Genomic DNA, 17721 nt, shown 5'->3' with positions numbered 1-17721 from the left:
ATATTTTCTACTTTTTCCATTTTATTCGGGGGGTCATACCTTAGTAGCATTTCCAGATATGTCCATTTCAGACCAAAAGGCGAGTAAGTAAGTAAGATAGTAATCATTTAACATTGTTATTATCGTCTTTCTCACCATATTAATTCACCTTATTAATCAAATATGTTAAATAAATGCTCAAAATTTAATATTTTACCTTTCACGTGACTCAAACTTTAAAAATAATTTATTAAATTAAATCCAGAAAACAAATTATGCCCCCCCCCCATTAGTATGGGGATAGCCTCGTGTCTAAATGAAGCCTTGGCTCTATGAGCGTGTTTATAGTGGTGTACGGTATTTATACGGTATCCTTATACGCATATGGGATTAGGAATGTGACTTATCCGTTATCTCTGCTGTTTATAGTGGCAACCAATAGCGCTATTCTGAATCCGAGGTGGTTGAACTCAGCGTGTTCGAGGTCACCGCAATGCAATGTGGGAGACACGGATATGGTGCCAATTTCAAACAGTTTGCCGTCGAAACGATACCGGCCTATTTTTTACATTTTTGCCACAGTACCGTGCCATGTTTTATAGGTGGTATGTTATTACAGTGACAAATTTGAGCTCGGAGAGTTATATAACCCTGCTCCACTTCCTTGAATAACGGTATCGTTATCCCTGTCTGTTTATAGTGGCCGTATACGGAATAAATATACTGCAATATCCATCGATATCGAAGGATATCAGTTCCGTATAATATGTGCGGCAAATAGCGCTATTGGTCTGTTTATAGTGGCGACCAATACCGTATAAGATGTACTTATACGCTAAATACCGGATAATCTGGCTCACTATAAACACGCTCTATATCTCTATAGCTGAGCTGCGAGAAACCGGTCCAAAAGATTCGATATAATTCATTCGCTTATCATGCTTATGATATTATAATAATTAATGACCCATAATTCATCCTCAGAGAAGATATCTTACACTTCCCATAATGCATTTCTTCCATTTCAATGTTCTGTCCTGATTTGCTATCAGTGCAACATGCATGGTTGATAGTGACGAAATTTACCTAAACTTGAACAGAGCACATCCAGATCTTGCAAAATACACGGGTGTCGGTTTATTTCTTGATTGTCGACCCATGTTTAGCCAGTGTGTTCTCAAAATGAAACAAACAGAACCTGTACAAAGTAATTGGGTGTCATTTGATGAAACGTGGGGATGTATCATGTTGCAAAGGATTCTGGGCATCAGATAAGGGTAAGATTCCTGGTTATTACGGTAATCATGGTATGGATTGCTATATGTTGCGGGTATAATTTTATAGAAACATTTTAGCTTAAAGGGGATATAAATATTTTGTCTTTTTGCCAGCAAAATATATTTCAATTTTGACAATAAAGTCCCACTCAGCATGCTCAGTGACCCCAGCGAACATGTATAAAGAAAAATGCGCATAAGGTTAGGATACGTCATTTGAATAATGTCATTAGGTAGGGCCTATTTCTGAAATGAAAAATTTGGTAAAAACAAGGAGACAGAATTATTGACAAAGCTGAAGCCCCGTTTCTCTGCTAAGTTAGAGAAATTACAGATTCCGGCATAGGGCCTATATGTAAAATGTACTTATTTTGTCTTTAAGGTTATTAATTATTTTAAACTGTTGTGATTTGGTAGTTCACAGCATCTTACGAATGGTAGTGAGCTTTGGCAAAAACTGCATTGCTCAATTCATAGCGAGCATGTAGAAGAATTAAAATATCACAGATATATTTTATATGTGCTGCGGTTCTTGAGTTACGTTGTAAAGAGGGCTGAAACAACAACACTTTTGTAAAACGTACATAACTCATTAACAACAATAAATTAAGCAAGTTTGCAAAGTATGTGATTTGTAGAATGAACTTTTGCAAAACATCAAGGTGTTATTTTTCAATAATATATGGATCTAGGTAATGAAAATCGATTTTTAGGTTGCTTCGACCAACAATACCTCGTCTACCCTTAATACACGGCTTTTTGTTGTGTTCATTATAAGAACATCATGTAATAATGTTAAAAACGTGTAATCACACTTCTATATAACATATCGGATGCCATCCAATGATACAATTTCATTTAAAGAAAATGAATACGGTATATTGATAAAATGTCTTTGTTCTGGTATGAATATTACTGAAGAACAAAAATCGGCCGCGAAGTAAACAAGAAGAGTCTTTCAAAAAGACACAGTTCACGGATCAGGTGTATAGTAATTTGTTCTAACTTTCCATTTTCATATCTAACCTACTCTGCACTGATCTTACAATAAATTAGTGATTTGAGGCATAATGATACCTACATCCTGACTCTGGCTTATATAACTCTCAATCCATCCAGCAAGAAACTCATTGAAATACAAACTTTCAAATCAATTACACTTTCATACCATGCAGATAATAACCTTGGCCAATAATTATTAGGGATCCAATTAAGATAAGCAAACATTACTGGGTAGATAACAGAAATTTAATTTTGTCAGTTGGAAGGAATTGAGTAAATCGCCCGTATCAAAATGCAGTAATATGCTCAGCCTTATCACAAAATAAACAATAGCATTAAACTTACCCAACAATCAGTAAAGCCTATTATAATCATGTGATATGCAATAGTAAACATGCTTAGAAAAAAAGGCAAAAAATAGTCCTGACTGCCATTGTCTCAATACAAGATAAGATGTGCTAAAAAGTCCTTGTCATGTGGGGCAGGATTAGATAAAGGGATAGGCCTACAAACCATTAGGAATTATTTCCTAGCCTCTTAACCACAGGGTTGATGGGCTACAACAGATATTTAACACACAGTGTATGTAAGGGATGTGCATATGAGATATGGGTTCAAGTGGGGGAAATGTTCACTCCGTGAACAAAAAACAACAACAACGAGACGGGACGGGACAGTGCATTAAAGAAGCAACGCCGCGAATCCGCGTTTTCCTTGCAATTTTCCGTAAATGTTTGTGAAACTCCCGGGTGAAACTAACTTTTTTTTATAAAATGTTCCTTTTTGATGTAAACAAAAAAGCGGAACTAAGTCATGAAAATATTTTTACCGCAGAAAAAAAAAATCCTAGTATTTACGCTATGACCCATAACAACGAACTAATTTACCTTTTTTCTGGTCGCATGAACACTATGAAATGAGACAAAATAATACTACTATTAATCACGGCTTGGCTTCGTTTCATTAGTGCATATCGCTATGAGTATCAGTAGTGATCGCCATGAATTTGCAGTACATCAAGGTCGGAATAAAATAGGCCTATATCGTGATTGGTATGTTTATACTATTTTATGTTAAATGTTTTATTGGTATGCCTATCCCCGGGTGCCTATCATGTATATTATCCCAACAAACACAACAATGTTCTGAAAACGTTTTTTGGTTATATTCAATTTAAAACGTTTTAATAACATTTAAATGTTGGGTTATATAATGGTCATGAACACGTTTCCAAAATATTTTATAAAAAAAACATTACCACAACATTTAAAGTCGATGTTGTCAGAATACGGAAAACAGTGGCATGATCGACGGGATTATGTTTATGTTGTTGTCAGAATGTTATGGTAAACTATTTCTGGGCAAAAATGTTTGCAAAATGTTTTGTCAACCCTTAAATAACGTTATATTATTAGAATCAATGTTATGTCAAGGTTTCAAAAATGTATTCTGAATGTTAATAATTAAGGGATCTGGAATGAGCGTTTTGAGCGTTTCGACAGTATTTTTGTGGGACATGAGAGCACCTCAGACGTATCGAATTGCATTCTGAATACGAAGCATGTCTTTCTGATATCAAATAATTTTCATTTTTGAAATTCACGATATAATACAAATTTTATGACAAATTATTACTTTGATATTTTTCAAATTTTTGATATAATAACAGTCCTCGAAATAAATGTTATAAATCTAATGATATATTCTTAAAGTGTATGTAGCTGGGAGGAAAAGCCGACGATCAATTGAAAATTTTGACCTTTTATATTGAAGATATGGATTTTTTCCCCAAAGAGACCTTTTTTTTTTGTTGGTGTTTTGGGGAAAAAATCCATATCTTCAATACGAAAGGTCAAAATTTTCAATTGATCGTCGGCTTTTCATCCCACCTACATACAATTTAAGTATAAATCATCAGATTTATAAAGTTTACTTCAAGTACTGTTAAATATCAAAAATATCAATTTTAATGATTTGCCATAAAATGTGTATTATATTGCGAATTTCAAAAAATCAAAATTATTTGATATCAGAAGGACATTCTTCGTATTCTGAATGCAATTCGATATGTCTGATGTGCTCTAATGTCCCACAATAAATACTGTCCAAACGTTCATACCCCATCCCTTAAAACACGTTAAAATGCCCTTTGTATACACAACTTTTATACGTTTTCTGTAAAACTTTTATGTTTGCTGGGAATATTAGTTTAATCAACGAAATAATATAAGCTTATCTGGATGGCTTGATGTACAGACACTCTAATGTATAGGCATGTTCCTGCGAGGCCCGTTGCATTTGATTAACGTTGCTCTATAGCCTATGTAACGATGAGTCGTTGAATAGTTTGTACTATTGAACGCGGCCTGGAAAATAATTTGTTTTGTATCGTTATTTAATATGAAACAAGTATTTCCTGTCTATGTTCACTACTTGGTACTTAATATCCTCCTGAATACGCCAATGAGGAGGCTGGAGATTAAGGCTAGCTGTTAGTGTTAGCGGAGATCATACGGGTATGCTCCCCCGGAAATCCGGTCGGTAGTTGAATGAACAAAATGGTCAATGGACTTTTGGGACACCCAATATATTATGATCTACGATCTATAAGCACGTACGGAAATGTAATTTATTGTCCGTTTCCAAAGAAGTATAGGTGATTTGTTCTCTTCGCTTCGTTTACTAAAACAATAATGAAAGGCTAGCATACCTACACAGAAAATGTTATGTATATGGTAATGATACCGTGGAACAGAAATAATCTACATTCGATATTTTCCTGAATTAGAATTATGTTTCCTCACAATATAAATTACTACCATTTTTAATTTTTTTTTAATCACATGCCAGTATATCACATGCCAATTACCAAGACACCATGTTCGGTGTTTACTGGCCCTCACCCTCCTTCTTCTTATCCCCATTCCCCTCTTAGCTCCTCTTCATAGCCCCTTCTTCTCCCCCGCTTCAGTGAGCCGTAAAATTCGCATTAATTGTCTCATATAAAATTAACGTTTCGTAACTAATGATTTCATTTATTTCCCTATGCATTCTTAGTCATGCACAGCCTTTTATAAATTTTTAGGCCTACAATTAATCTTGTCATAGTTTATATGTCTAAATTAATATTATTGCTCTATAGCCTTATGGCATGCTATTATCATTAATCACTATAGTCTCTCTGAAAGCTATCATAAAAAGGTGGCAAATGTGCATAATTTTTTTGCTCACCATTGTCTATATTATCATAATTACATTTGTCACTTTTCTCTTCTCTATACGTAGCAACTTGTTTGACAAAACGCGTAATATATTGGATCGGACAGAGAATGTAATTATCTACCTTGATGCATGGACTACTTTATTGCATCCATGGTGGAAGCCAATTTAATTTGAAATATCATGGCTAAGTGCCTTTTCATTACTATGTCTGCATTTACAATTTATCGAGGACTTAATGTCACAAAATGGCAGACGCGGTAGAGATGACGGATGTACAAACGAACATAAATAATGGCGAATCAGAACCACCTCTTGATAAAAGGACTGATTCTGAACCTTCCGTTGTAAAGGATAAGGGTGAGGAAAAGGATAAATATAAGGATAATGATAAAGACACTGCTTTAGATAAACCACCATCGGACATGGAGGAGGAGCTACCAGAAGACGCAGAAACGAAACAACCATTATGTGGCGGTGCAGGCACATCAGGGATGACGAGTGTGCGGGATTCGGACACGACCCCACAACTACAGGTATTGGTGGTAGCACCAGGCGCAGTGATAGCAGAACCGATAAGTGACCACTTTCAAGTAGATCGATCTTGTTCCAAGAACGGCTTTTCAAACAGGCAAGTGTTTCCAATGCTATGTACTATATAGAATGTATGTGGGTGGGATGAAAAGCCGACCATCATATGAAAATGTTGACCTTTCGTATTGAAGATATACATGAAGTTTCCCAAAAAAAACTTCATGTAGCCTACACCTTTAATACTAAAGGTCAAAAATTTCATACGATGGTCGGATTTTCCTTCCAGCTACATACACTTTTAGTACATAGCATTAGATTTCTAAAGTTAAATGTCAAAAGTGTCAATTATTAATAGTTTGCTATAACAATGTATTATTACGAATTTCCAAAAATCAAAATTATTTGATATCAGAAGGTCCCGCAAAAACATACTGCGCAATGGTGATTTACAAAGGGAATCTCTTACAGAATTTTCATCAAAATCATTTTTAAAAATATCTTTATATATATCTGTATATAAACACTATATCATGACCATATGGTGATAAATTATAGGTCGATTTGAAGCAAATGATGTGCCAGGCATTGTCACAGTCAGAACCGTTTTTATTTAGAGTACATGTTCTACGTCATACATCATTTGCAGGGCGTGGAGGGCGTAACCGGGGAGATGTTCGGGGGTGCGACTCCCTTGACAAAATGTCCACTTTTGAGGAAGGAAATGTAACGAAGGGACCTTTTTTTTTTCATTTTTCATATTAAACGTTCAATTAGCACGAACAAGTCCATTGTTATGGGTTTTAACCAAAACAAAGTGGACTTCAAAGTCCACTTGAGAGCGAATTTAGTTTTAGATAAAGGTCCATATTGGATATTCGCACCCCACCCCGGACAAAAATTCTTGACTACACCCCTGATTATTAATTTTAAGTTTGCCCCAAAATTTCAATAGATGGAGCATGTTATAGCATAATATTTCCGACAAAGCGTTTGCAGAAAAAAAAAATATGCCTACATAATAGTGTAGGCTCGTGTATTTGTCACATTTCATAGCCAACGCTATAGTTTGAGCAGCTCGTCATTGGCGGGAATTGTTAGGCTTTTAACACTTAGGCTACACCAAAAAGGTAGACCCGCATTAAGAATGATATAGTTGACTTGTACGGTCAACACTTTGTAGACTAAAGTATAGGGTCTTAATTTATAATTTGTGATGCTTCTCGTGAGATGTCACAAGACAATTATTGTTGACGTACCGAGTTCATGTTCGGTCACCTAGCGCTGTATTATGTCTCCTAGACGTTATTAAAGAACAACTTAATAATCGGAGCCAGATAAATAAAAATATGCTAGTTTGCGTCTGATGTCACCTGTCAATCAAACTCAGAAACTGTTTACGAGTTGTCGTGATGATTGAATTTCTGAACTCGGCGATAAAACAGCGCACAGTATCGCCCCGATATCTTCATGGCAGAAATCGCCACATAGGTTGAATCCACCGCCACGCATGGCCATTTTGTTCCGACCTGTTTAATAGTTTCGAGACGCATAATGGGCCGAAGGACATCTGACTAAGGCTACTGACAATTGCCCGGTGACTGACCTCGCTGTGTGTGAGTCGAGCATGGTACACCATAGGTCATATGCTTTTAGACTACCCACGATTGGCCTATACACTGCGCTATATAATTACATATAAAATCAGAATTATTGTCAGTTTTTGAGTTCAAGACGCACGCTTCTTTCTCAAGACGCAAGCTAACGACTATCATATCTGTTCAACACATATATTCAAGTGCAAGGAACCACATCATGATCAGGTTTCTTTAGACGAAATCATTTACGGGAGATATCCATCATTTTCTACCCCGGTATCCAAAGATTTTCGTCTGAATATCAAAATCGTGCATAGCACATTCACGTGTATCGATCCCGGGTATTGATTTTAGTATCTCTGGTGTACCAAATAATTATTAGCCAGGCGATGTCGGTGTGCAGCGTACCTTGTGGCTAATTTTGCACCTTCAAGCATACAAACCGTCTGAAAAGTTAGGTCTTATTAATAAGAAACTTTCTTTCCTGATGGCACCATGGCAACAATGCTTTAAAATGTTGCTTTTTGCATTGTAAAAGTATCGTAATTTTTCGCCATTTTTTTGTGATTCCCTTTTCTCAGATGAAGGCACCAGACGAATCAACCTTCCTTTTACGCGCTACTAGCCAATTAAGAATCGGGAAGTTTGATTGACAGTGACATCAGACGCAAACTAGTCTTTTATTTCAGTCTCGGATTATAAGATAATTCAAGGTTGCATCATCAGTAAATCACAAAGCTGTGAAAGGTGTAGCGGTGATTTCATGAACAACCTGGAAAAGCCAAATGTCAAGTTGGATATAAAATTTAAGACAATTGTTCAAATTAGCACTTCTAGAAAATACAACATTACAATTTAATATCCTAATTAATATTATTTCTAAACTTTATTTGTCAATATTTCCAGTTCTGAACGATTATTACCACTTGTGACAACTGCATTGCTCTATATCTTCAACATCGGGACAGGTATCGCAGCTGGTTCGACCTACCTTGCCAATGGACACACTTTATGGGGAGGACTCACTTTGGGTCTTGTGGCAATCTCCCTGATCGCCACCAATTGTCTAAGCCTTTACCATTACCGTAAGGTGGGCATGTGGAAAATTTGGCATGTGCGAAGACGGGCGAGTGAAGACAAGCAATCCGAAAGAAAATTGCAATACGGTCTTCAACGCACCGAGAGAGTCTGGTTTGTTGCGCGTGTGATATTCCACATTCTGCAGTTTGGAATGCTGTACAGGTGAGCGAACATAGGGATTCTTAGAATAGGCTATTCGATTTGAAATCCACCACCCCCATGGAAGACTTTTTTTTAAAAGCTTAAGGGATCTGGAATGAGCGTTTCGACAGTATTTTTTAGGGGACATGAGAGCACCTCAGACGTATCGAATTGCATTCTGAATACGAAGCATGTATATCTGATATCAAATAATTTTAATTTTTGAAAATCACGATATAATACAAATTTTATGACAAATTATAAAAATTGATATTTTTCAATTTTTGATATATAACAGTCCTCGAAGTAAATTTTATAAATCTAATGATATATTCTTAAAGCGTATGTAGCTGGGAGGAAAAGCCGACGATCAATTGAAAATGTTGACCTTTCATATTGAAGATATGGATTTTTTCCCAAAAGTCCTAATTTTTTTGGTGTTTTGGGAAAAAAATCCATATCTTCAATACGAAAGGTCAAATTTTTCAATTGATCGTCGGCTTTTCATCCCACCTACATACACTTTAAGTATAAATCATCAGATTTATAAAGTTTACTTCGAGTACTGTTAAATATCAAAAATATCAATTTTAATGATTTGCCATAAAATGTGTATTACATTGCGAATTTCAAAAATTATTTGATATCAGAAGGACATTCTTCGTATTCAGAATGCAATTCGATATGTCTGATGTGCTCTAATGTCCCACAATAAATACTGTCCAAACGTTCATACCCTTCCTTAATCGTTCACACAAGGAGTATGCATTTCAAATTACTCTATTTGAAGTCTACACTTCCTGTGTGGAAGATTAAGGTCATGTCTTCCAATAAAATGTATGTATTTCAATTGGAATAGCCCATCCGACATTCTGGGTCCGATTTCACCAACAGTTGTTACGCGTCGTAAGTCATTTAAACTATCGTTAAGTCCAAAATTAATCCATCGTAAGTCTCCCATACATAGTATGTAAGAGCTACGATGAATATAGCCTTACGATCATGACAAATTATTTAAAAAATGACATTTTAGGTATTTTGGGGCACAAATGTACATGTTCAATACAAAAGATCAAAACTTTCCAATGATGGACGGTTTTTCCTCCCAGCTACACAAGTACATATCATTAGATTTAGAAGGTTTACTTCGAGGACTGTTAAATATCAAAAATCCTTACTCTTAAAATCATTGTTAAATAATCATGATAATTCGCTATTTCTTAGGTCAAGCTGGCCATTTGTTCCGTAATTCCGATTGGTCGAGGACGAAGTGGGTGGAGCGTTAAGGAAGGGGATTTAATTGCTCTTTATTTTTTCAATATACACTCTAATGACAGGATTTAAAATAAATCTTAAGGATTGTAGATTAGGGACCAATCAATTTTAGATTTCAAATTAATCTTATAGATTTGAATTTGAATTTTTAAAGATTTAATTTTAAATTCTAAAGATTTAATTTTAAATCTATAAAATTTAATTTTAAAAATCTATAAGATTTAATTTTAATCTAACACTTGATTGGTCCCTAATCACAATCCTTTAGGATTTATTTTAAATCCTTGAAATTTAGAGTGTATTGCAATTTTTAAACAAGAAGAAGATAATTTTTGATCGAGTTTTGTTTCTTTTTAACATTTTATTAGGATTTTCTACGCGATATTCAATAGAAAAGGATTTCAACGCTCAGTTCGGGAGTTCATACGCAAATTACGCTTCTGGGAAAGTTTCGTGGAATCTGCCCCGCAGACGATACTTCAAATCACCATCATGACGGTCATTCCTCATGGTGGTGGTGTCTACTGGATAACAGGTAATATACAGTACGTCACTGGGCGGGAAAAACCTCATAATGTACATTTGGCCCTTGAATATGGATGAAGCAAACCTTTCAATATAAAGTCTACACCTATAAGACTTTATCCATGTTCAAGGGCCAACAGTAAATATGAGGTTTTTCCTGCATGTACTTTGGCCCTTGAACATGGATAAAGCAAACTCTTCAATATAAATTCTACACCTACAAGGCTTTATTCATGTTCAAGGGCCAAATGTACATATGAGGTTTTTCCCGCCCAGTGAGTAACAACACTAAAACCACCGGGTGTCGAGAACAACAATAACAGAAACAGTATCAAAATACAATGGGCACACAAACAACTATCATGACTATATAATAATTTATTATAGATAGCAATTTAAATTCTAAGATTATAATAAGCAAAGTAGATTTAAACTGTCATTCAACACAAGTATATTGAGAAATTTACCTTTGATGTCCTTTCTATTGATCTGATTATATTATAAATGACGGGAGCTCAAGTCCTTGATCACGGTTGAGCGCTGGAATGTGTTTTCTGATTTCAATGGCCTCCTGCACCAGACGATGGTATAGAGGTTATCCACTTTACTCATGTGTGACTTCTAACAAAAAGCGCTGGTTCCCGTAGTATTCCTCATTCAAACCAATTCAATGCACGTTCTCGGAGTTACCTGCATGACTTTGGTGGGCTATTTCAGTACTTCTTTTGAAAGTCCTAAACAAGGTTGTTTTTTTATTTGTTCGGGTTTTTTTTGACAACCCTGGATAACCCAAGAAAGCCTCTATTGAAGCTTATATATAGCAGTCGCTGATAGGATATGCAGCTTATATAACACCAAAGAAGATGTAAGAACTGAGAACACGAATAGCCTCTATTCTCTGTATTCGCGATTCAAAACCATGACATTCTCCCACTCAAATTCATGGTTGGAATCGGTGTTGTGTTCAGACACGACAGAACGTGTCCTGTTGGGGGCAGTGGACTTGTAATGTTCTTTAAGTGTCTGTCCCAGTTGTCTGATGATGTAGTATTTTGTGCATTCGGTGCAGTCATTATGCAGCCACAGAGTTTTTCAATGAGAAATGGGTCCTTAGATTAAACAAGGCCAAGATTTTGCGAAGAGTCGTGTTGGGTTTAAAGCTGGTGGCTACATAATTTTATGTTCTGAAGATCATAATAGGTAACATCTACTTTAGTTATCTTACCGCGGACTGCGGACAAGGTGCAAAGCAACGAAAAGTACTAAACTGATTTTATCGAGGACATGGTGCGAAGACCAACGAGTCTATAGTAATCTTGCCGCGCGGCTGCGACAGGGTGCTCTAAGAGCAACAAAGAGTATTAAGTAATCTTACTGTGATAATGGGTCATAAAAGAGCAGTGAAGAGTACTAAAATAATCTTTCCACGGCAGGGTGCTAAAAGAGTTGAGAGTGCAAAAGTATTCTTACCGCGGATACGGTTCTCAAAAATAGTAATCTTACTGCAGACAAGGTACTCAAAGAGCAACGAAGAGTACCATAGTAATCATGCCGCAGCAGGGTACTCAAAGGGCAACGAAGAGTACTAAAGTAATCTTGCCGCTACAGGGTGCTCAAAGAGCAACGAAGAGTACCATAGTAATCTTGCCGCAGCAGGGTACTCAAAGGGCAACGAAGAGTACCATAGTAATCTTGCCGCAGCAGGGTACTCAAAGTGCAACGAAGAGTACCATAGTAATCTTGCCGCTGCAGGGTGCTCAAAGGGCAACGAAGAGTACCATAGTAATCTTGCCGCTACAGGGTGCTCAAAGAGCAACGAAGAGTACCATAGTAATCTTGCCGCAGCAAGGTACTCAAAGAGCAACGAAGAGTACCATAGTAATCTTGCCGCATCAGGGTACTCAAATGGCAACAAAGAGTACCACAGTAATCTTATCGCAGATAGGGTACTCAAAGGGCAACGAAGAGTACCATATTAATCTTGCCGCTACAGGGTACTCAAAGGGCAACGAAGAGTACCATAGTAATCTTGCCGCAGCAAGGGTACTCAAAGGGCAACGAAGAGTACCATAGTAATCTTGCCGCAGCAAGGGTACTCAAAGGGCAACGAAGAGTACCATAGTAATCATGCCGCAGCATGGTACTCAAAGGGCAACGAAGAGTACCATAGTAATCTTGCCGCTACAGGGTGCTCAAAGAGCAACGAAGAGTACCATAGTAATCTTGCCGCAGCAAGGTACTCAAAGAGCAACGAAGAGTACCATAGTAATCTTGCCGCATCAGGGTACTCAAATGGCAACAAAGAGTACCACAGTAATCTTATCGCAGATAGGGTACTCAAAGGGCAACGAAGAGTACCATATTAATCTTGCCGCTACAGGGTACTCAAAGGGCAACGAAGAGTACCATAGTAATCTTGCCGCAGCAAGGGTACTCAAAGGGCAACGAAGAGTACCATAGTAATCTTGCCGCTGCAGGGTGCTCAAAGAGCAACAAAGAGTACCATAGTAATCTTGCCGCAGCAGGGTACTCAAAGGGCAACGAAGAGTACTAAAGTAATCTTAATGCGGACAAGATGCTTAAGGGACAGCGAAGAGTACTAAAGTAAACTTAATGTTCTAAAACAATCTTACCGCGGAGAGGGTGTTCAAAGAGCAACGAAGAGTATAAAGTAATCTTATCGCAGACAGGGTGCTCAAACTTTTAATTCTACTTTCAAACAAAAATTATTGTACAGTATAAATGCAAACCCATAATACTTTTTGCCTACAGGAAGTTGTACAGGCACTTTTCTAAGCAATTCTCGCACGAATTGAATGTAATTTTTAAATTTAATTCTTTAAAGAAAGAGTAATTATTAATTTTACGTATGTATTTTACTTTGCAGTTATCACGGCATTGGCATCGCTATCGTCTTTAGTATGGGTGGTCAGATCACACTATAAACTATATCTGATCAATACAGCAAAAGACCGGTATCCATGGTGTACAGAAATGATCTTACTGATATCACCCTTGCTTACGTTAACAGCAAGACTTATCTCAATGGCACTTTTTATGTCTCACTACACATGGATCATAATCCCAGTGATTGGACTACATTGGGTCGTCACTACTGTAGAAGCTATCTACTCGGCTATAAAGCTAAAAGCTACTATTGACGTAAAAAAAAACTGCCTCAGATGTGTTGTGACGATATTCGTATACCTCGCAGGAGAGAGGAGCATATTTGGCAAGTTCCCATGGTTGTATGACCTGTTCTTACTGATAGAAAACACGGTGTTATTTTTGGCTTGGTTTGTTGTGAGTGGTTCTAAGACTGGGTATGGACTTCCCACGTCAGGATTAGTATGGGGAGGATTTATCGTTGGTGTTATTTTGAAACTGCATTTATTCGACACCAAACGATTGTCAAAATATATAACATTGTAATTGTAATATCAAGGGGTCGGTGACACAAAGACGTAACTCCATTTTTTTACGAAAATGAGATTTTGATATCAAATTTTGCAGAAACATGAATACTTTCCAATAAACACATAGAAGTTACTCCATTTGGCACCCAATTGAAATCAATGGCCAGTGAAACATAGACTTAACTAACATTATAGACCACATACTGCAGTTACTGTCCGTTTTCCTATACACAATACACAGTGCTCTCACCATTGAGCTGTGACCTCTACAAATCGTGCCACGTTAAAAGGATAGGCATTTGCCTAGTTAACGTCAATGTGTGAAAAATAACCGGCCAATATTAAAAGTACTCTCAAAAACTTCTAGCAAATATATTTCTCTAACATGACCTAAAATTACAGCTAGGTTAGATGTTCAGAAATATTCGTACTTTGGTAAAACAGTGAGTGAGGGCAAGGCATAGCTAGCCAAATCCCGTATTAATTGAATGGAGATTTGACCGAAAATTTTGGTAAACGGACCGCTCACTTCTGAAGAATGCCACACGAAAACGGTACAAGCTACATTTAAAGTACTCTCTGTTCGATCATCATGATGAGTTTTTAAGTAGTATGCCGAAATTTGGTACTGTAGGTAATTGACAAAGGGTCGTACTTCGCTGATGAGTAAGTGACAGTGAACATGAAACTCAGGACCCATAACCCAAGTTAGTAGTTAGTTAGTGGAGGCCGTCACGGACTGATTATTGATTATTGAAGTGCCTTATTAATAGATACGCACGATTTAGGGCAAGAAAAAAAAACCGGGACACTTTTGGAGACATCATCATCATCATCATCATCATCCTCATCATCACCATCATCATCATCATCATCATCATCATCATCGACATCATCACTTTCTACATTTTTTCTAAACAACATAGGGCCTACCGTTTTAATAAGATTTTTTTCTTGAAATGCATGTAACTATAATTATTGTTTAGAGCGTGATGAAATAAAACATCACGATTTTCATCACAAAACAAATATAATGCATAAGAAATCGTTTGTTTTAGAGCGTGATGATGAAATAAAACATCACGGTTTTCATCACGAAACAAAGTAATACATAAGAAATCGTTTGTTTTAAAGCGTGATGAAATAAAACATCACGATTTTCATCACAAAACAAAGTAATAGGCCTACAAAAGAAATACATTTTTCGAGAGTGATTAAATAAAACATCACGATTTTCATCACGGAACAAAGTAATACATAAGGCTGAGTTCACATAGAAGTATACGGTATACGGTATTCGCTATACGAAATACGCTCATTCGATCAGGCTGAGTTCATATAGGAGTATACTATGTGAACTCAGCCTGGTCAAATGAGCGTATTTCGTATAGCTAATAGCGAGTATACATTTGTAGGTCAGTTTACCAATTTTCTTTGTCTAATCAAATGCTTGTAACTTTACTTCTTGAGGTCACATTGCATTGAATGAGGTGTCATAATGTGCAGAATTAGATAGTGCATCTATTACAAAAAAAATAAATTTACCCACATATGGTTTAGTTTTAAAAATAGGACGGTATACGCTGCACTAAAATCGAGCACGCACGATTCCCACTATACTATCTATACGCAGGTATACGGCCTTTTCGAATAGCTTCGAATAGTGCCTTATGTGACCCGGTACTATGAAACTACCTTGCCCGATTTAAGCTATACGCGTGCACCTGCAAAACGTGCACCGTATACCGGAATAGTATACTTCTATGTGATCGTAGCCTTATGTGACCCGGTACTATGGAATTGCATTGCTCGATTTAAGCTATACGCGTGCACCTGCAAAACGTGCACCGTATACCCGAATAGTATACTTCTATGTGAACGCAGCCTAAGACATCGTTTGTTTGATTGCAATCAACCGCGACAGTTCGTCTCACACACATAACAATGCACTGCGATCAAATAGGTTGATGACAACATTTGATTGAATGGACTGTACTGCGCCATGATTACGTGCACCGGTTCAAATCCTTTGTTTGGAGCCAATCAATAATTTCACGTACAGCCTCTATGCAAATTAGAGTTTACACACGCTGCAGCTGGGGTAATCGACCGAAGCTGGTTGCCGTTAGTGATCGAATGCATGAGCTTATTTGCTTTATTGAATGATTTACTGGATTAATTTCCTGTTAACTGGGTTTAATGCCACAAAGGTCGAATCATACTGCAGTTACTGTCCGTTTTCCTATACACAATACACAGTGCTCTTTCCCATTGACGCGTGACCTTTACAAATAGCCCTACGTTAACAGTATGGGGATATGACTAGTTAACGTCGCTGTGTGAAAATAACCGGCCAATATTAAAAGTACTCTTCTAAAGTTCTAGAAAATATAGTTTTTAACATGTCCTAAATTTTAGCTAATTTAGATGTTTGGAAATATTCGTACTTTGGTGTTTTAGTTAATGTTATAGGTAATAGTACATTGCCTAGTTAACGTCGCTGTGTGAAAAATAACCGGCCAATATTAAAAGTACTCTTCTAAAATTCTAGACAATATAGTTTTGTAACATGTCCTAAATTTTAGCTAATTTAGATGTTTGGAAATACTCGTACTTTGGTGTTTTAGGAAGGATATGTAAACGACAGATAACACCAAAAATATGAAGAAATTATTTCCAAACCGTGTTAAGTCAAAAATCATTATGTTGCTCATTTTCAAGAATGCTGGTTTACAAAAAGCACGACATTGTCTGATTTCGTGAACAAAGCCACACATAACATTGTTTCCTTTCGTTTCCTTTATAATCGGTTACCCAACTGAAGCTATGAATACTAGCTTTATTGTGACATCGCACATGAAAACAGTCACTTGTGCACAACCCGAGAAGATCCGATTTAATCAGTTGAGCTGTTTCAATGAGTGTTATCTTGGTTTAATAGCTTTTAATGGGGTTAAGTCCTGCAAAGGTCGAGATGAATTCTACTGTAGACATGACTGCATCATGTCGGGCTTGCCATGGACCATAAGTGCATCATGACCATCTTTAATTAAACTCATTTTTCTCAGAATGGCCAAAATGGAGTTACGTCTTTGTGTCGCTGTCCCCTCGATATATGACTTGAGTCAATGTAGTCTTGTTCAAGACTCTCTCTTATACTATATCCAGTCGATTCCCCCGACCGGCATTGCATGGCTACTGCATACGAACCGCTGTACGTCCCGGGACGCTGTCAATTTACGAACCGTGACGACCTGTTTATGCCTAAGTAACATATCATTTATTCAATCTGATCGCGCAAGAGAAACGAACTGCCTCATCGAGACGCATCTTTAGCAATCTTTGACCCACGCCCATAGCTAAAGAATTTGTCACCGATACTTGTACACAACTCTGTGCAGTCAACACACACAAGTTATCGGTGATATATTCTTTAGCTATGGGTGTGGGTCAAAGATTGCTAAAGATGCGTCTCGATGAGGCAGTTCGTTTCTCTTGCGCGATCAGATTGAATAAATGATATGTTGCTTAGGCATAAACAGGTCGTCGCGATTCGTAAATTGACAGCGGTCCCAGGACGTGGCTTCGGATGGATGCCGGCATGACTAGAGATAGTGCAATTATTGTCGAAATATATAACATTGTTAATGTAATATTTGAGCTGACGAGTTAATGCAA

The 17721-nt window shown here is 37.0% G+C and overlaps 1 protein-coding gene across 1 annotated transcript; it reads left to right on the top strand.

The window, feature by feature from the left end:
* Positions 1-3193: 3193 nt before the first annotated feature.
* LOC140164989 (XK-related protein 6-like) lies at positions 3194-14237 on the top strand. The gene is made up of 5 exons (XM_072188395.1): positions 3194-3310; positions 5544-6108; positions 8513-8848; positions 10471-10637; positions 13515-14237. Exons 2-5 carry the CDS (start codon positions 5726-5728, stop codon positions 14057-14059), a joined length of 1431 nt encoding a protein of 476 aa, XP_072044496.1. The 5' UTR covers positions 3194-3310; positions 5544-5725; the 3' UTR covers positions 14060-14237.
* The last annotated feature ends 3484 nt before the right edge of the window (positions 14238-17721 follow it).

This window comes from Amphiura filiformis, chromosome 11 (genome assembly GCF_039555335.1).
Source record: "Amphiura filiformis chromosome 11, Afil_fr2py, whole genome shotgun sequence".
Taxonomy (NCBI): domain Eukaryota; kingdom Metazoa; phylum Echinodermata; class Ophiuroidea; order Amphilepidida; family Amphiuridae; genus Amphiura; species Amphiura filiformis.
The sequence above is the reverse complement of the archived record's forward strand: the minus strand, read 5'-3'. Positions and strand labels throughout refer to the sequence as shown.